Consider the following 19,129-nt stretch of genomic DNA (forward strand, 5'->3'; position numbering starts at 1 on the left):
TTACAGTGAAGTCGAATACGACACATTGTTTTTTAAAAATATACTCTGTACTTTTTAACTGAGACTAACGGTTTTTTTCTCTTCTTTTTCTTTCTACCTATTCTAGTTACCCCGAGGGGTTATGCTAGATTCTCCGGGCGAGTATGTAACGTAAATAATTATTATTGCACTTTGATGTCGACATAGACATCTTGATATTTTTATTATTTTTATTGCTTTTGAAGACATACGAGCATACGATCCCTTTGACAGTGAGCGGTTTTTATTTATTTTTTATTGCTTAGATGAGTGGACGAGGTCAAAGCCCACCTGTGGTTAAGTGGTTACTGGAGCCCATAGACATCTACAACGTAAATGCCGCCACCCACCTTGAGATATAAATTCTAAGGTCTCAGTATAATTACAACGGCTGTCCCACCTTTCAAACCGAAACGCATTACTGCTTCACGGCAGATATAGGCAGGGCGGTGGTCCTACCCGTGCGGACTCACAAGAGGTCCTACCACTAGTAGAAAGCGGTTGCGGTGACCGCTATACATAAGTTGTGCCGCGAGCCTGCGCACCCGCAGCAGTGAGCTTACCTCCTGCACGTCATCCATGACCGAGTCGTAGGCCTTATAGAAGGCTTCCAGTTTGCTGAGGGTGTCATCGAGGTCCTGCTCCTTGGAGCGAGCCCTCTCGTCCAGCTTGGCTAGCTGCTTACGGAGCCCTTCCACCTGTGTGCGGTAACACTAATTAGCTTACATTACTTTAGATGAAAGGTGTGATGGACTTGTGATGTTAGGTTACTGTGAAGTTTACATACTGTACTGTATAACATATTACAATATACCTAATGAAATCTGAAACTGCAGTTTAGAAACTAAAAATCACGCTTAAACTCAAAATGATGAGGTATCGAGTATAAAAGCGTTGTAGGGATGACACGCAGTCAGTCAGTAATCGGAACTACTCGAAGCGAAATAGCGAACGGATCACCTGAAGCGAAGCGGAACAACCGAATTGAATGTTTTAAAGTGTTTAAGTGTTTTAAGTGTTACAGTTTTTAAGTTGTACTTTGGTGAAATTTTATTTATCCCGAACCCAGCGCGTAACAATATGAAAAGTGTTTGAGGCACTTGCCTGGTCCCTGGTCTTGGCGGAGTCTGCGGTGTAGCCGCTGTCGGCGAGCCCCTCGGCGGCGCGCTCCGCCTGCGCGATGAGGTCGTCGGCGCCCTCCAGCCGCTTGTAGAAGCGCGCCACGTCCTCCAGCTGCTGCTTCACGGTCTTGAGGTCGCGCCCCGGCGGCTTCATCGAGTCCAACTCCTTGTCCAGGTCCGACAGGTCGTGCGATAGACTCTTCACTTTGTCCTGCTCGACGATAAAACAATTTTTTTTTACTAAGAGAATAAAGAAGCCGAAAGTTTATTTATTGCGTCGAGTCAGAAACAGTGGTAAGGGTCTTCTGAACATCATATCGAGTAAGATCGAGGGACTGATTAATAGCCATAGCAGCAGGCACTTGGAAGAAAAAAAAATTGTAATGATATAAAGTATGTAATGATAGTTATGTGTTAGATTTTTTAAGTTACTAACATAGATTATAAGTAATTCTTACTAACAAAATGTTATGGTTTTAAAAAGAAAACTGAAATAAAGTATAAATAAATAGTAAATATATTTTGTAGAATAGAGGTGGTCGAGATGTGGCATCAAATGGAACTACATTTTGAAACTGTTTTTAGATTCGATGGTCATTAACTAGATCTCTATGATTGTGGATGATTGCCTTATTATTTAAATAAAATAATTATTTAAATATAATAAATATTTCTCAAATGGGACCTTTACAAAAGTATAAAAAATGTTATTGGTTAACTTGTGCGTGTGTGCGTGTGGTTGTGTGGTTGTGTACGTGTGTGCGTGTGAGGCGCGCCGCACCTGGAAGTGAGTGAGCGCGGCCGTGGCGCCCGCGAGCCTGGTGCGCGCGAGGTCGGCCTGGTCCTGCAGCCGGTGCAGCCGCTCGGCCAGGGCGCGCGGGACCTCCTCCAGCGCCGCGCGGGCCCGGGCTCCGCCCTCGGGGCCCAGCCGCTCCTCCGCCATCGTCACTATGTCATCTACTGCCACCTCCACGCTCTGGAGTGATATTAGTATAGATAATTGTAATTTATTAATAAGTTATGGTGTGTGTATCAACAGGAGCCGTCGCGGTACCTGCAGCGGCGCGCACAGGGCCTGCAGATGGTCGGCGAGCGCGGCGAGTGCGGGCGCGGCGAGCGCGGGCGGCGCGGCGTGCGCGTCCCGCAGCCGCTCCTCGCAGCGCTGCAGCGGAGTCTCCACGCCGCGGCTCTTCTCCAGCACCTCGCCCAGCATGCGGCTCGTCGTCTCCAGGAACTCCACTTGCTGGAGAACCTCTGTTACACAACAAAATATATTCTCAATTAACACTAAACCATAACTGGTCAAATGACCCATTTTGAACTTATTCATTGAAAATGCACGTATCATCTTATTGCTTTTGCACATTTGACTTCATGACTGTTTCTTACCAATTAATCTACAGTTATTATACTTTTTTGTCTTTTTGTTTTTTGTTTTTGTTTTTTTTGAGTAAGTAGAAATAGGTACCAGTAAGTGTTGGTATGATAAGTGTTATGGGTAACTAAACTGTCTTTGCATAATTGAGTTCATTAATACCAGGATATACCAGTCGATTTTTATAAATCGATATATTTTTTTATTATTAAAAAGTAGCTACAGTGAATATTTAAAAAATGTTTAAACTAGTTTCTTAAATTAGTCCATATATTCTAAAATAATAAAAAACACAACTTATTTTTTTTAACAATCAAGCTAAGGTGAAAAAAGTATTATGCAACAAACTTGAATAGCAATTTTTTCGAAACGACTGTCATGATCATCAGTGACTTAAAACCCAGAAGATAGATCAATAAGAAGACCAATTAAAAATATAAACGTTTAAAATCATAGTTGAGTATTATTTAGTATGTATTGTCGTTGTATGAATTATTCAGAGACCTATGAATGTATGTTTATCTTGTTATCTTGTTACCAACTCACCGTTGTTTATCTTGTCCCATCTTTCTTTCATGCTGTCGATCTGTGTCCGGACCACGTCTTGGTCGACGTCACACGACGAAATGAAAGTCTCACCGAGAGTTTTGTTGTTCTCGAACTCTCCGGCCCTGGGTTACAAGTTTATTGCCATAACAAAAAAGGTTTACTACACATACAATTTTTACTACATATTTTTTAAATATAACAATACATACTGTATAAACTATTATATGTATGTATGTACGTATATGTATATGTGTTTGTGTATCAAATCAAATCAAATCAAAAAAAAATTTATTCAACATAAATGAAAGTACATACTTGTTGAACGTCAAAAGAACTACCGCCAATTCACAAAAACTAGTCTCCGTCCTGAGAAGAATTGGCAAGAAACTCAGCGGGCATGTCTTTTATTTTTAATATTAGATTTTTTTTAAATTATTCATTCATATATATATTTTTGTGTATGTATTTGTAATTTAATATAAATTTCATTGCACCTACCACTATTTACTCTGCACTACCATTGATTGACTGGTAGAGAATGCCTTAGGCATTAAGTCCGCCAATGTAAATTTTACATGAAGTGTAATAAATAAATAAATAACCCACCTCTTCCATATGTCGTTTCGGATGTGTTGCAGTTCCCTAAGTTGTTTCTCAACTTCCTTCTTGGAGAATGCCGGCGGAGGAAGCTTAGCGATGCGTTCCTCTGTGTCTGTCAGCCACGGCAAGAACGACTCTTGGCACTTGTGGAACTTACGGCAGTGTTCCTACATGACGGACAGTTTACATTAGAAGGGTTTTTTTAAAACAAATTACAACCATAAAAATTAAAAGTTTAAATATTTAAAATAAAAATCTGGATTGCAATTCAAAACAGGTGCAATACAGAAAAAAATTTAACAACTGAACAGATGCCTAAATACCATGTGTGTACATACATACACACATACGCTCACAAACACACACACACGCACAACCGCACGCACACACACTCACGCACATATGTAAGCTACTAACTAATTAAATTAAATCTAATGTATCATTAACTGGACAATATTATATGGAATAATAGTTTCGATTAGTTCTGTATATACGCGATTTTCATGACGAGGTTTGCGGGTAGTGCTATCACTGTACGACAGATGGCGGACTCGTGTCAATTAATGACAATATATGCTTGTTCATATCTATATATTAATACGTGAAGCAAAAACTTTGTATCCCTTTTTACGAAAATTGCGCGGACGGAGGACTATGAAAATTTGCACACTTATAGAGAATATAGAGAAGAAGTGCACAATGCTAATATTTTTTTTTAAATAATGCATAAAAGATACATTAAATCAATAAAAAAACATTACACACATACACACACTACATACCATGTATTTGACGCACACACACATGCATACTATTTATTGTCAAACTTTTGTTTTTGACGTTTGTTGTCAAATTGAGAATAGATTAAATATTGTTTGTCTTTGTTAATATTTTTTATAGTGTAGTCTTGGCGAAATTTGTGATTATAGTGTGAGTATAAAATCATAATAGTGTACAAACTTACAATTCCAATTAATTATAGTCGAATTTCGACTACTGCGGGACCTCTAGTAAATTGTAATATCACAGCCAAACGCGGTCTGACGTCACTAGTTAAAGGTTAAAATCAATGTGCTAGGGCGATAAGTAGAACTCACCATGGCGGTGTGTAGTCTTGTGTTTCTGTCGACAATCTCTCGCTTCAGCTTGTCCCACTGAGCTTGTATACGATCGAGATCCTTCCTTAAGTTCTGGTGAGAAGGTTTCTTTTCCATTTCACGACCTGTTTTAATATAATAATTTATTTATATCGAACTCAAGGCAAAGTATAATAGAGTGGATAGTTATTATAATATTTATTATTAATATTCGTAATAGACCTATCATGTTCTATTACAGCGGTCGGGGTACTTTTTTAATTATTACCCCAAAATATTTTTGTGCAAGTTGATATTACCCCATGGCGAAGAACAAAAAAAACGCAATCGCTTCTTTTTAGCATCTTTCATAATATATAGCCCTCATGATAATTTTGAAAAGAACACAATAACTAAAAATTTAACGATTCTAAAGAAGTTTCACTTCAATATATACTTTTTACTCACAAAAGTTTCATTTTACCCTATTTGGGGTAATTTACCCCGGTTCCCCGACCGCTGCTCTAAAATAACAGACCGTTTCTATCGATATAAATATAGAGTTGGAACAAATAAAATGTCCAAGCAAGCGCTTTAACATGTATATTATTGAAACGAGTTTATCGAGTCGTTTTTGGGAATATAAAATTTACTATCACATTGAATTCTAAGCCATACTCACCCTTATCAATCAACATAATAATTTCGTGTTCCCGTTGAGTGAGATCTCTGTAGAGGGGCTCGTGTTTCTGTATCTGTTGTTGCAGTTTGTTGATGTCCGCGGACACTTGGAGACGGCTCGGCAGCGAGCCCAGCTCAGACTGGAGCCAGCCGAGGGTTCGGGCGACGTTCTCTTCGAGATTGCGGCCGTCCCTGGGAGATACAAAGTCGGAGTTTATTCAAGTTACTAATCATTAGACATCATCACATAGACTTTTTTTTTGTTTTGCCCACCTAACTCCCAGAGGCATCGGAGGACTAATTTAGCTTTATCATGCCTGGTGGGTGAGTCCATTGTTAGACCGGTGCTTGAAATATCTAGATGAACCAAGAGCGGATCGCGATCGCATTCAACAACGCAATTGCGACTTCGATCCCATGTCTGAGGACGAATGACAGCTTCCACGTTTTGCTACTACGCCAAGTGAGCCGGGAGCCTCTACTCTATGAGGAGCCAATGGCAAGTTAGATCAACGAGGGGTCTCATTATAGTGGGCATTTTTGACTCAAGATTGGGTGGTCTTCTGTTTTGAAGGTTATAGTTTTCCGTGAGCACTCAGCACCGGATTGTCTAGACAATGAGTGTGGGGAGGACGTACTTGAGCGCGGCTTCGAGCTCGGCCTTCCTGTGGTCCAGCTTCCGCTGCAGGGTGTCGAGGTGGCGGGCGGCGGCGGCCAGGCGCGCGCCCACGTGCTGCGCCGCGGCGGCCTCGCACACGCCCGCCAGCGCCGCGCCCGACACCTCCAGCCCCGCCAGCAGCGGCCGCTGCCCCTCCAGCTGACGCTCCAAGTGCTAAAGACGCAACCACATAATAATAATAATATAATATCATTGTTCCAATAGTTATGTCGGTACACGGCTTGATAGCGAAAAGTTTCGATCAACATCTTAAGAAACTTTCGTTATCCAGCTGGGTTAAGGGCCTAATACAGAAAACAGTTATCCTCGATACTGCACGCATTGTGAGGAGGTTTCTCACTCTGGAGTCCTAACCACTGGCGGCAATCTATTTTTATATAGATAGTGTTTTTAAAAAAAATATATATTTTCAATATCTTTTTTAAAAATATTATGTAATTAATAAGATTTTAAATAAATATAAATAAATAATAATAAACATTTGTTCCAAACATAAATTAAACACAAAAAATAAAAACAAAGTTAAGAAAAATAACGAGGCTTGGAAACGATTACCGGCTCAGCAATGCCTAACAGTAACGAAACAATCGATACTGCAGCGCTGATCTTCCGCCGGCACCTGCGGAGTGACGCGCACACCAGCATCAGACCGACCAATCGTTTTGCACTCGAGTTTGAGTTTAGCAAATTATTACTTTCTTTGTTAAAAATTGGAACACGCTATACTTTGTTAAGGAAGCTAGATTTTAAGGAATACAAGTATACAACAATTTAAAATATAAAGAATCAATTTTACATTTGTGTAGACACAACAGGACAAGATAGATATTCCTATAATGTTTGGATGTTTAAAATGTCACTTGTACCCCTTTTTGTCGGAGGAGTATGAAATTTTTCACACTTATAAAGTTTTTTTTAATTTTTTTATTGCTTACATAGGTAGACGAGCTCACAGCCCACCTGGTGTTAAGTGGTTACTGAAGCCCATACACATCTACAACGTAAATGCGCCACCCACCTTGCGATATAAGTTCTAAGATCTCAGTATAGTTACAAAGGCTGCCCCACCCTTCAAACCGAAACGCATTACTGCTTCACGGCAAAAATGGCTCGGGTTGTGGTACTTACCCGCATGGATCCACAAGAGGTCCTACTACTAGTAAGAATGTCATAGCGCTCGGGAAACACCGTGGAGGGGAAGCTCATTCACATATAGAATAAGCTTCCCTCCACGGTGTTTTCCGAGCGCTATGACATGTCCTTTTTTAAACGAGGCTTGTGGAGAGTATAAGGTATCAGGTGGGCCGTGTGCTCGTCAGACTACAAGGGGAATAAAAAAAAAAATTCGACTTCCGGGGGAATATTAGTTAAGTTTAATGTATGAGCGACTAGTGTATTGGCGACTACCCCCACCTCGATCTTGCGCAGCTGCTCGTCGGGCTCGTGGTCGGGCGCGAGCTCGTCCAGCTTGTCGCTGATGGCGGCCAGCGCGCCCCGCAGCCGCGCCAGCCCCGCGTCGAACTCGCGCGCCGTGTCCGCCGCCGTGCCCAGGCTCTCCGCGCGCGCCGCCAGCCTGCGCATCCACCACACTCTTGTACACACTGCTCTCAGCAAGATGCATTGACAAAGAAATCGACATATTTATATATCTACTTATAGTAACCCCAATACTGAAGTTTCCTGGTAACTATGAGCAGAACTTAATTTTAATTAAAATAAATAGAAAAAAAAAACCAATTCCAATAAAAAACACGATATTACAAACTAAACAAACTCTTTAGATTCTTGCCTACTGAGTTTCCCGCCGGATCTTCTCAGTGTGTCGCGTTTCCGATTTGGTGGTAGATTCTGCGAAGCACTGTTCTTGCTAGGGCCAGTGTTAACAACACTTCCGGTTTGAGCCCCGAGAGCTCACCTACACGTCAAGGAGAAGCTGAAATAGCCTCTCCAAGCTATCAGCATAGGTAGGAAAAATAAAAAGAAAAGAACTTTAGATTCGATTTTGTCATCGAAACACAAGAAGTGTTATCCCCACTCACTTGGCAAGGAGGTCGTCCCAGCGATGCGTGACGTCATGCAGTTGTCCTTGGAGGGCGCGCGCGTCCGCGGAGTGGGGTGGCAGCCGGGACAGCACGGCGCTGCCCACCTCCTCCAGGTGTGTCAGCTGCGGCTGCTGGCTGCGGAACTCTTCGCGGAGGACCTGCACCTGTGAGACAAGTTAACGCGCTGGTTGAGACCTCGGCTCCCGTCTTAAGAGGGGTAGCGATCTTCGCTTTCTTATAGGCACGAGTTCAATCTAGGTATGCCGTGATCAAATCTACCCTTCCGTCTATTAAATTAATCAATTATTACAATAGCGACCCGCCCTCGCTTCGCTTCGGAAACATTAAAACACACATGAAACAAAAAAATAAAATTAAAAAAAAATTAAAAAAAGTAGCCTATGTTCATCAGGGACAATGTCGGCTTCTAATGGAAAAAGAATTTTTCAAATCGGTCCAGTAGTTTCGGAGCCTATTCGAAACAAACAAACAAACAAATATTTCCTCTTTATAATATTAGTATAGAAAACATAGATTTAAAAAAAAGGAATATTTCAAATTATCTATATATTAATACGTGAAGCAAAAACTTTGTATCCCTTTTTACGAAAATTGCGTGGACGGAGGAGTATGAAATTTTCCACACTTATAGAGAATATAGAGAAGCAGTGCACAATGCTTTTTTTTTTTAAATAATGCATAAACGATACTTTAAATCAATAAAGAAAACATTACACACACTGCCATGTATTTGACACACACACATATGTATATATACTCTTTGTTTATTATCAAACTTTAGTTAATGCTTAAAGTCTGTGGTCAAATTGAAAATAGGTTAATTATCTATAATATTATTTGTCTATAGTGTAGTCTTGGCGAAATCTGTGATTATAGAAGTATTCTTTGACAATATAACCATAATAATGTTCAAACTTATAATTTCAATTAATTATAATGGAATTTCGACTAGTGCGGGACCACTAGTTCGAATTAAATTAGGACAAGGGTTGTCACTGCACCAGCACACCTACCTGCTGTACTTGCGTGTGCACCATGCTGGAGTCGGTGGAGATGGGTCCGAGGGCCGCCATCATGCGCTCCTTGGCGTTGAGCCACTGGGACAGGTTCGAGTGTGTGTCCAAGAAGTCTTTCATTTCCTCCATCAGTCTTATCCTGCAACCAATTTCAATTTAGTAGAGGTTCCAATTTAGTTAGTTGCACAGAGGGTGTTCAACAATCTATATATATAAAAATGAGTTGCTGTTCGTTAGTCTCGCTAAAACTCGAGAACGGCTGGACCGATTTGGCTAATTTTGGTCTTGAATTATTCGTGGAAGTCCAGGGAAGGTTTAAAAGGTGAGAAAATATAAAAAAGCTCGGAATTATATAAAAACAAACAATTTTGTTTTTCCTTTGATGTGTCCCCCTGATGTGTCTTTTATTTATCGATTGAGATAAATATAACATCTAGCAGAAAGAAGGATTGCATGTATAACATAACTCACTTGTCTTTCAAGCCGTCGTGAAGAGCCTTCCACCTGGAGGCGACGTCTTCCATCTCGTCGTGCAGACGGTCAGCCCCCTGCACGGTCTGTTTGCGCTTCAGGAGTTCTCGTACCTGGACGATATATTAATATTCATAGATTCCGTTTTATTACAACATTCAATTGCCGCAAACGTAGTCAAACTATCCAGAAGATATTGAACTTAACATGTTCAAGTAAATAGAGAATATATAATTATGTGCTTGTAGTGAGTTGGGACTTAAAGCCCACGTCTAAAGGTGGTTGGCCTTTACGTTGTTGATGTTACTGGCGGTAGGACCTCTTGTGAGTCCGCGCGGGTAGGTACCACCACCCCACCTATTTCTGCCGTGAAGCAGTAATGCGTTTCGGTTTGAAGGATGGGGTAGCTGTTGTAACTATACTGAGACCTTAGAACTTATATCTCAAGGTGGGTGGCGGCATTTACGTTGTAGATGTCTATGGGCTCCAGTAACCACTTAACACTATGTGGGCTGTGAGCTCGTCCACTCATCTAAGCAATAAAAAAAGAAAGATCTCCGGTTAGCATTTGACAACATGTGGGCCGTCAGTTGGTTCGCGCTTCGTGTGAACAATAAAATCCATTAAAGATATACAGTTTTTTGATCACGTTTTTTAATTCAGCATCAGGTCATGTGTAATTCTTACCTGTGTCTTAGTGGAGTCGAGGATGCTCTGTTTCTCGTACATCTCCTCGAGGACGGCGCGAGCTTGTTTAATGATCTTATCAGCCTCCTCCTTGTTGTTGGGGACTGTGTCCTTAGGCAATTGTCTCTGCACCTGTCGATGTTACACCAAATGTGAAAGGTGCTTTTTTTAACAGACTTCAAATCGACCCGTTTGCTCCAGAAAGTTCTTCACTTCAGGGTCAAGTTTTGATCGTCTCGACTACATCACGCTCCGAGAGAAATTCTAATGGCTGTCATCCGAATGTATGCAATAGATAGCATGTCATTGATATACAGGATGAAAAGCGTGGTTGAGAGAACACAAAATCTTGTGGAATGCCAGCGTTAATGGTCATGGTATCGGAATAGCAGCCGTCTACGATGACTGCGATACTCAAAGTGGCTCAGTGCTGTGTATCCCATCCGATAATCTAGCGATCCACTTTGAGCATAAAATCATCTAATCATGAACACGTCACAATTTTTCTTTTATAAACATAGGCACAGTCCATCAACTTATATTTAAAAGAAGGCTCTGCTAATATAAAAACGGACAGATTATTAATGAAATGTCACTTAAAATTACGTTCGATGATATTTTAATATATTATGGTCTCGTAACATCCGTAATTGTTTCGGATCAAACTAATTTTCTCTCCTAGCGACGCCGAAAGTTCGGTTTTCGTCCCGCTGTACAGGGAAGAAAGTGTAACTTTTCCTCCCTGGGTACTGACAAGTGCGCATGCGCGTTAGTGTCTACGTCTGCTCTCACGCACCTAAAATTCTCCGCCATCGTTGTGCTCGGGTAATTTGAAATATTGTGTTTAGTATAAAAGTGAAATTAACATAAAGCAATAAAATTTAATAGTGAAGTATTACACAAAGATGAGTTCATCAGACCGTTCTTATTCAATTAGTAATAGTTTACTTAAAAATTAAAAAACAGTTAAATTGTTTTTTTTTATGAGCCTGGTAGGAGAAATAATAGTATGTGCACCGCGGGAAAAAAGTAGGACATCTCATCCCGCGTGTCTGCCACGCGGGAGGAAATGTCCTACTTTTCTCCCGCGGTGCACAATGTACTATTGTTTAATATCAAAGAGCTTACCTTGTCCAAGAACGCGTTCAAAGTCCTAAAGCTCTCCAAGTGCTTCTTGATCTCCTCCCTGATGGCCTCCAGCTCGGAGTGGCGGTCCGACAGCTTCGTGCCCAGCAGACTGTACCGGTTGTTGATCTCCGACAGTTGCTGCTGGACCGGGGACAGTTCTGAAAAGGAAGTTACCACACGATAAGTTTTGGAGTTGGTTAAAACCTTCCAAGTGTCACGTGGCAGCACTAGAAGGTATGATAGCATTGGACTTTAAATGTGATACAGCCCTTATTCAATAACTTAGGCACTTCAACCTGATCTTCAGTTAGGTGGAATTCGCGTTATGATATGTGTTTGGCTTCGGTGACAACTTAATACAAGATGGGACACACGCACCGGTCAGTCTACAAAAATGTATCCGGCAATCGTTTTTGTTGGAGAATTCTTGAAATTGATATAACACTGCATTTATGTTCATACCTTCAAGATGGAAGCCGTCTTGGCTGGATCGTCGTGACGAGAATCCGCTCGAAGTAGATCCCGGACTGACGAGGACTGAGCCCTTGCCTGGAGAAGGCGACCTTCCATCCAAAGTGCGACCTACAAGAATTACGTTACTAATAAATACAGGCCGACGAGCGAATTAACCCATACACAGCCCACTGAGTTTCTCGCCGGATCTTCTCAGTGGGTCGCGTTTCCGACCCGGTGGTAGACTCTGCGAAGCACTGCTCTCGCTAGGGCCAGTGTTAGCAACTCTCCCGGTTTGAACCCCGTGAGCTCACCTACACACGTTAGGGTGAAGCTGAAATAGCCTGTTAAGGCTATCAGCATAGGTATAAAAAAAACAGGTCGCATTTCGCCGTGAATATTGACTCAAAATACACAAAAACTTGTTGAAACTACCGGCGCGCCATTTGCTTATTGGACTATGCGAGATGCCTAACCGGCAGTTTCAACGACAGCTGTACAAAGATTCAGCTCGATCGAACAAACTATCAAAAATGTGGGGGCTTTAATTGTTTGAGAGCGGCAACACTGTGAGAGTTGACAGCTGACAGCTGACGTTGTCGTCAGTCTGACACGACAATGGAGTCTTTGTCTATTTAGTGTTTATTCAGGGTTAAATGTGTAATAACGGTGGTTTATTAACTGTGTAATATCTGTGAAAGAGCACAAATGTGGGAAATAGAAACAAAGCCGCTGAACGTAACTTCTCGCGATCCTCCAAAAAGTCCACTGAAAAAGTTCTCAGTAAACGACCACAATTTTACTGAGATTATATTTCATCCCATATCATCTCATTTCGTTTCATTTAATTTCATGTCAAACGACTAAATTTCCTTCGTTTTTTATTATTTATAAACTGTAAATAATGAGAATGGCGAATTATAATAAGTCTTATTATTTGACGCTGGCTAATGTGCAAACCGTGCCGGAGTCAAAAACTACAGGAGTATACTGACTGGGCGTGTGTCGCTTGGTCGGGCTGTAGAGCTGCCTCTTGCGGTGCGGGCTGTCGGCGCGGTCGGCGCGGTGCAGCGACTCGTACGCCGCGCCGGCCTCGCTCACCTGCGGCACGGGGGACACGCATCATCAGAACACCACTTCAACTACATTATTACTAGTGGTTACCTCTTGTGAGACCGCGCGGGTAGGTACCATCACATATTTCTGCCGTGAAGCAGTAATGCGTTTCGGTTTCAAGGGCGGGGCAGCCGTTGTAACTATACTGAGACCTTAGAACTTATAGCTGAAGGTGGGTGGCGCATCTACCTTGTAAATGTCTATGGGCTCCAGTAACCACTTAACAACAGGTGGGCTGTGAGCTCGTCCACCCATCTAAGCAATAAAAACAAAAAAAAACAACCCGCTGCTTCTAGTCTATTATTATGATTACGTGATTATACTTGGGTACAAACGTGGGAACTGAGTCAAAAATCATTTTTATCAGACCTCTCGCTCACACTTATAGGCACATCGAATCTCTTGCTCACACTTCTAGTGTTGTGTGTATAAAACTTAAACCAATAATAATAACAAAAACAAAAACGTTACTATTTATTCCAATTTCAAAAACATATTTTTTCGGGTCACTTTTTAACTCGTTAAACACTATCAACATTATTATGAATAGCCGAACGAGTTTGGGCATTAATATTCAATACAAATTTATGGAAATAATTCTATATGACATCAAATTACTTGATAAAAAAGTTCGCTTTGATTATTTACCTTGTCTATGGTTATGGAGTAGTCTCTGTACTCCTTCGCTAGAGGGCGCAGCTCGTCCTGCTGACGCTTGATGACGTCCAGGTCGACTGCCACGGGCTGGAGGTGAGACACTCTGTTCTCCATCGATTGGAGCCAATCCAATACCTGAGGGGGAGCGAGACGCAATGATATGTCCGTCCTGTACTATCGACAATAGAAAAACAGAATAGACGTATGCGAAGAACTCACCTGTATCTTCAAAGACTCGTATTGCGTGAGTTGGTCAGCGCGCTGTCTGGACAGTTTCTGCTTCTCTTCCAAGGACGTGTTGAAGTCGCGCCACTGGTTCTCCAGAGCCTGAGGATTGAAGGATCATGTCAAGCACTTAACTTTGACTAGGATAATCTATGTACTAACGACTTTTTTTTATTGCGCTAATAAATGGCTGAACTCACGGCTCCCTCGAGTTCAAGTGCTTACCGGAGCCCATGGACATGACCACATGAATACTGCCAAATGACAAAGTACGTGTTAGAAGTCTCATTTGTATAAATAACGACCGAATCACTCTTGAATCTGAAACGCATGACTATTTTGCGGCAAAAATAGGTAGGGTAGGGTTCTATATTTTTTATATCTATTTATTGCTTCGCTGAGTTGATGAGCTCACGGCCCACCTGATGTTAAGTGGTTACCGGAGCCCATAGACATCCACAACGTAAATGCGCCACCCATCTTGAGATATAAGTTCTAAGGTCTCAGTACAGTTACAACGGCTGCCCCGCCCTTCAAACCAAAACACATTAATGCTTCACGGCAGAAATAGCCAGGGTGGTGGTACCTACCCGTGCGGACTCACAAAACGTCCTTCCACCTGTAAATGTTGGTTCCGTTGCGCTGGTATACTACTCGAGGAAAGCTGTGCTAAATAACTAAATATATGTATGATAGACGTGTTGCATAATTTACAAAAGATTTCTTTTTTACTTTTTTTAGTTTAATAAATTCGTAACTTGTTGCCTACCTTCATCTTATCGAGTACAACGTGCGTGTCGGTGACGTCTTTCTTCGCGACCAACCTCTTCCCCATACGCAGACATTCGTCTAGAAGCGGCATTTGTTTGTCCCTGTGACGAAAATAATACATTTATTATTTTATATCTAAATTCACATAAATATTCCATATTGAAGAGTTCGTCCTTCGGAGCGGTTGATTAACCCATAGACACAGCCCACTGAGTTTCTCGCCGGCTCCTCTCAGTGGGTCGCTGCTCTTGCTAGGGCTAGTGTTCGCAAATTCTCTCAAGTTTGAGCCCAGTGAGTTCACTTACTCGCTCTCGCTCTCAAGACTATCAGCTTAGGCAAGAGAAAAAAAAGTGGAACGGCAATGGATTTTTCTTTATTGCCCTTGTAGGCAGACGAGCATACTGCCCACCTGATAATGAGTGGTTAACGTCACCCGTGGACTTCAGCAATGCCAGGAGGGGCAGAGCCACGCCGCTGCCTGCAAATGAGAAGTGGTCAGATACATACCTATAGTTGGCCAGGTCGGCCAGTCTAGCCCCGAGCTGGTCGGCCGGCATCCTGGCGAGCTCGCGGCCCTCGGACTGCTCGATGAGTTGGCCGTACGCCGCGTCCAACACGTTGGCCTGTTGGGTGAACTGGGCCAACTCGGCCGACACTTCGTCCAAGAATTCAGAGCGTTTGGCCGAGCGTTCCACTAGCTTTTCGTATCTGTTAAATAAATGTTTAGTTAAGGTTTTATTTAAAAGTTCGACAGACAATGAGAACACACAGATATAATAATAATTTTACGCTGAATAGACATTGACATAAATAACATTTAATTTTGTATAGTCCATGATTTTAATTTATTTCTATTAAAGGTTAACGTGTCGTGGAAATAATCAAAAGCACTTTTATTTAATTTTCGTGTTTAGGAAACTGTATTGTATTCGTAATGTCCGTAACAGTAGTTTTAAAAAAAATTATAATTTGCGTAATCACTGGTGGTAGGACCTCTTGGGAGTCTGCACGGGTAGGTACCACCACTCCGACTATTTCCGCCGTGAAGCAGTAATGCGTTTCGGTTCGAAGGGTGGGGGCAGCTGTTGTAACTATACTGAGACCTTAGAACTTATATCTCGAGGTGGGTGGCGCATTTACGTCGTAGATGTCTATGGGCTCCAGTAACCACTTAACACCAGGTGGGCTGTGAGCTCGTCCATCCATCAATGCAATAAAAACAAAAAAACAAAAAAAACTGTCAACACTGTAACAAGACCGATGTCAATGGAAAGATTTGATTCGAGCCCTACACCCCAGCAGAGGGTACTACGAAAGAAAGAAGAGGAAGAAGATAATGTTGGTACCATTGCATAGAATTCATTTTGTAGGGTGCAGTGTGAGTTTGTTATTTAAAGATTATGTTGCTTAAAAAGGTTTATTGTTAAAATATTAAGTAAATCAATGAAATGTTAAAGTTATGAATGCACCCGAGTGACGCGGTTGTTGATCGTGCACTAACGATTTGTGGAAATTAAGTTAACGCGTCACGCGAATTATGCTTACAAAGGTGTTCGGTAATATACATTTGCAAATTTTCCGCAAGTGACGCAGTGACAATGAGTGGAAGTAATTTTGTGAGTCGTTCCTAAAGTGAAGTTGTTTTGTGTCGCGCGTGCTCACCTCGCGTATATGTCCTGCGCGCGCTGCTCCAGCTTCTTGGCGAGGCGGGAGGGCGCGGGCTCGGCGGCGGCGCAGTGCGCGAGCGCCTGCAGCGTGGCGCGCCGCCCGCCCAGCTGTGCGTGCGCGCGCCGCTGCTCCCGGACCTGCTCCTCCAGCCGCGCCACCACCAGCGACGCGCCCACCAGCTGCTGTCTGCAAGACACACTCACATTGTGTTACTTGTGTGCCAACACAAGCTAGCAACTTGTAACTATTTTGAAGTCGTTGTGGCCTAACAGATAAGACCTTTAATTACAAAGATACATGTCGCGTATTAAGCGAAATGTCGCTTAAACCAAATAACCTTTCACCCCGCGATATATAAAAATGAAAAATAAACAAATGGTTTTCATTCTGTGGCTACCGTTGATATACAATTTTTATATATTATATATTTCTTCTGTGCGTGTGTTTGTCACTAAGCTCTTCCCAACGGTTGGACCGATTTGAATGAAATTTTCTGTGTACCTTCAGGTGGATTCGAGAATGGTTTAGGTTTACAAATCAGCCCGGCAGATGGCGCTGCAGTCGGTATCTAGGACATTTATGATTCCTAGAAATAATTTATATGGCAAAACAAGGTTTGCCGGGTCACTCACTTAAACAAGTCCTCGGCTTCGCCCAACCAATGCGCCTGGGCCTCGACGGAGTCCTGCAGACCCTGGCACTGCAGCAGGGCAGCCTCTAGTTCTGAGCACCGGCTACCAACAGCCTCGGAGAGGTCATGGTACCGGCTGGTGAGGTCCACCACCGGCACTTCTAGCTGCCGAATCTCTGCAGGAGTCAGGTGACCCTCTAGAGATTTTACTAGTTGGTCACAAGCCTGCGGATGGAATTTGAGTAAATAAATTGCAAAGAATAAATAATAGTTTAAAAAACAAAACTAAAAACACGCTTTATATAAAATTAAACTGAAAAATAGAAAATAAATTTTAATAAATTTAAATTGAAAATAGTGTAAAATATATTTTATTATATAAAAAAAAGCGTGGTTCAATCACAATGGTTTTATAGTTTTGGGAAGGGATTTTTTGTAACGCCATCTCGTGAAGTTTTTCGGTATTACAAATCAAAATTGTCCCTCCAACAGTAACAATGCAAGTATCTAAAATATTTAGGTACTAGATGGCATTATTCAAAATTTTGTGTGTCAAGCATTTAATAATTTTGCGTAAAATCGTGTTTTTACTAAAAACCTGTTACATAGATACGACTTAATTATCAAATTAGTGTATTGTCATCGGTCCTCGATAATTCTACAAAGTTTGAATGAAATCTGGCCGTTTAAAGGGGGTCAAAATCGCGTCTAAAGGAGTCAGTTACAAACATACAAACATACATACAAGTGAAGCTAATATAAAGCGTGAAAAAAGTAAATGTTAGAGTCTATCGAGTAATCATTTCGAAATTGGCACGATGAATTATGAACTACAGGATAGAGATGACGCTAATCAATGAGACGAACTCTTTCTAGGACTAGACGTGCCAAATGAATATGAGCCAATTAAATAAAAAATGATCACAATAAACTCAACTAAACTTAGTTTAACTTAACAGTTCAGACAACCTCATATTTCAAGATTTCAAGGTTAAACACTTTTTTTTATGTTTGGGAGATTACTGGCGGCCCTTTCCAGTTTTACCAGGACGGGTGGGCGAACAAGAGCTCAGCCAAGAGGGGTGGGATTTGCTAACAGTTACCCGAGCGCTTTCAGAGGAGACCTAACCAATCAAGAGTAGCTGCTTCGCGAATGAATCTAGATTGCTAAGAAGATCCTGCGAGAAACCCAGAGGGCTGATGTTTAGGTTAGGTTGCACGTGTGCGGTACCCGGGGTCCCTAAGCCTGCTCCTATTGTTAGAGCTGAAGGCGTCTAATGTAAAGGTTATTGGATCTGATGGATCCGTAACGACGTTTTTTTTTTTATTGCCTTTGTAGGCAGACGAGCGTACGGCCCACCTGATGATGATGAGTGGTTACCGTCGCCCATGGACTTCAGCAATGCTAGGGGCAGAGCCAAGCTACTGCCTACAGAATTCAATACGTTAATGCGAGCTGAACACCTGACAATATCTATATCTAGTTACAAATTCCTGACAAAGGTCCTGCACTTACATCCTTGGCGTTGTCGATGAGTCGTCCCTGCGCCAGGATCTCGTTGTGCAGATGTTTGGCGCGGGACAGCTGCGCCTCCACAGCGCGGGGCTCCCCACCCACTGGCTCCGACAGCACGCCGCGGACCTGGGGCTCCACCTAACGTTTCACATATGTATATTGTGACTATCACGATGTGATTTGATTTAATAAGCTTTTATTTGTACATAGTAATACAGTTCATGTTAGGGTTTTCACATTTTATTCGTGTTGTGTATTTTTTTTCTATAAAAATAATACAAAGGTTGTTTTTATTGAATTTTTTTCTGACTACTATGAATGTTTGTGTTTTTATTATCTCAATTCATTTTAAATTTTATTTTTCCCAAAGCAAACACGACATTAAGGTTTATGCGGTTCGTTATGTGTATCGGATAATGAGGCATTTGTGGCATCCCTGCCACAAAATGGAGTAAACGTAATTGAAGTTCAATTAAAAACTGTTGAGCTGATACTAAATAAAACGACCTTTAATTTTATTACACAGATAAATGTCGCGTATTAAGCGAAACATCACTTAAACCAAACAGCCTCTCGTCCCGAGGTGTGTAGTTATTATTAAGCTTTCTTTCAGACTACGCTATACTAT

General features: G+C 41.8%; 1 protein-coding gene across 50 annotated transcripts in view; it reads right to left on the reverse strand.

Annotated features, from left to right (window-relative positions):
* shot (dystonin-like protein short stop) overlaps positions 1-19,129 on the reverse strand; it is a 249,701-nt gene that overhangs the window by 50,736 nt on the left and 179,836 nt on the right. For all 50 annotated transcript variants that reach the window (XM_089736075.1, XM_089736073.1, XM_089736066.1 and 47 more), the window contains 24 exons: positions 18,502-18,639; positions 16,987-17,210; positions 16,349-16,540; positions 15,194-15,394; positions 14,685-14,787; positions 13,910-14,017; positions 13,682-13,825; positions 12,913-13,018; positions 11,927-12,046; positions 11,465-11,622; positions 10,337-10,468; positions 9,650-9,762; positions 9,176-9,317; positions 8,139-8,305; positions 7,513-7,672; positions 6,059-6,252; positions 5,422-5,612; positions 4,761-4,885; positions 3,670-3,830; positions 3,061-3,185; positions 2,194-2,393; positions 1,921-2,115; positions 1,123-1,350; positions 582-716 (listed from right to left, as the gene is read on the reverse strand). In XM_089736075.1, coding sequence (XP_089592201.1) covers positions 582-716; positions 1,123-1,350; positions 1,921-2,115; positions 2,194-2,393; positions 3,061-3,185; positions 3,670-3,830; positions 4,761-4,885; positions 5,422-5,612; positions 6,059-6,252; positions 7,513-7,672; positions 8,139-8,305; positions 9,176-9,317; positions 9,650-9,762; positions 10,337-10,468; positions 11,465-11,622; positions 11,927-12,046; positions 12,913-13,018; positions 13,682-13,825; positions 13,910-14,017; positions 14,685-14,787; positions 15,194-15,394; positions 16,349-16,540; positions 16,987-17,210; positions 18,502-18,639 — 3,762 coding nt within the window. The remainder of the gene's footprint in view (positions 1-581; positions 717-1,122; positions 1,351-1,920; positions 2,116-2,193; positions 2,394-3,060; positions 3,186-3,669; positions 3,831-4,760; positions 4,886-5,421; positions 5,613-6,058; positions 6,253-7,512; positions 7,673-8,138; positions 8,306-9,175; positions 9,318-9,649; positions 9,763-10,336; positions 10,469-11,464; positions 11,623-11,926; positions 12,047-12,912; positions 13,019-13,681; positions 13,826-13,909; positions 14,018-14,684; positions 14,788-15,193; positions 15,395-16,348; positions 16,541-16,986; positions 17,211-18,501; positions 18,640-19,129) is intronic.

Source organism: Bombyx mandarina, chromosome 20 (assembly GCF_030267445.1).
Source record: "Bombyx mandarina strain Sakado chromosome 20, ASM3026744v2".
In the NCBI taxonomy this organism is placed as follows: domain Eukaryota; kingdom Metazoa; phylum Arthropoda; class Insecta; order Lepidoptera; family Bombycidae; genus Bombyx; species Bombyx mandarina.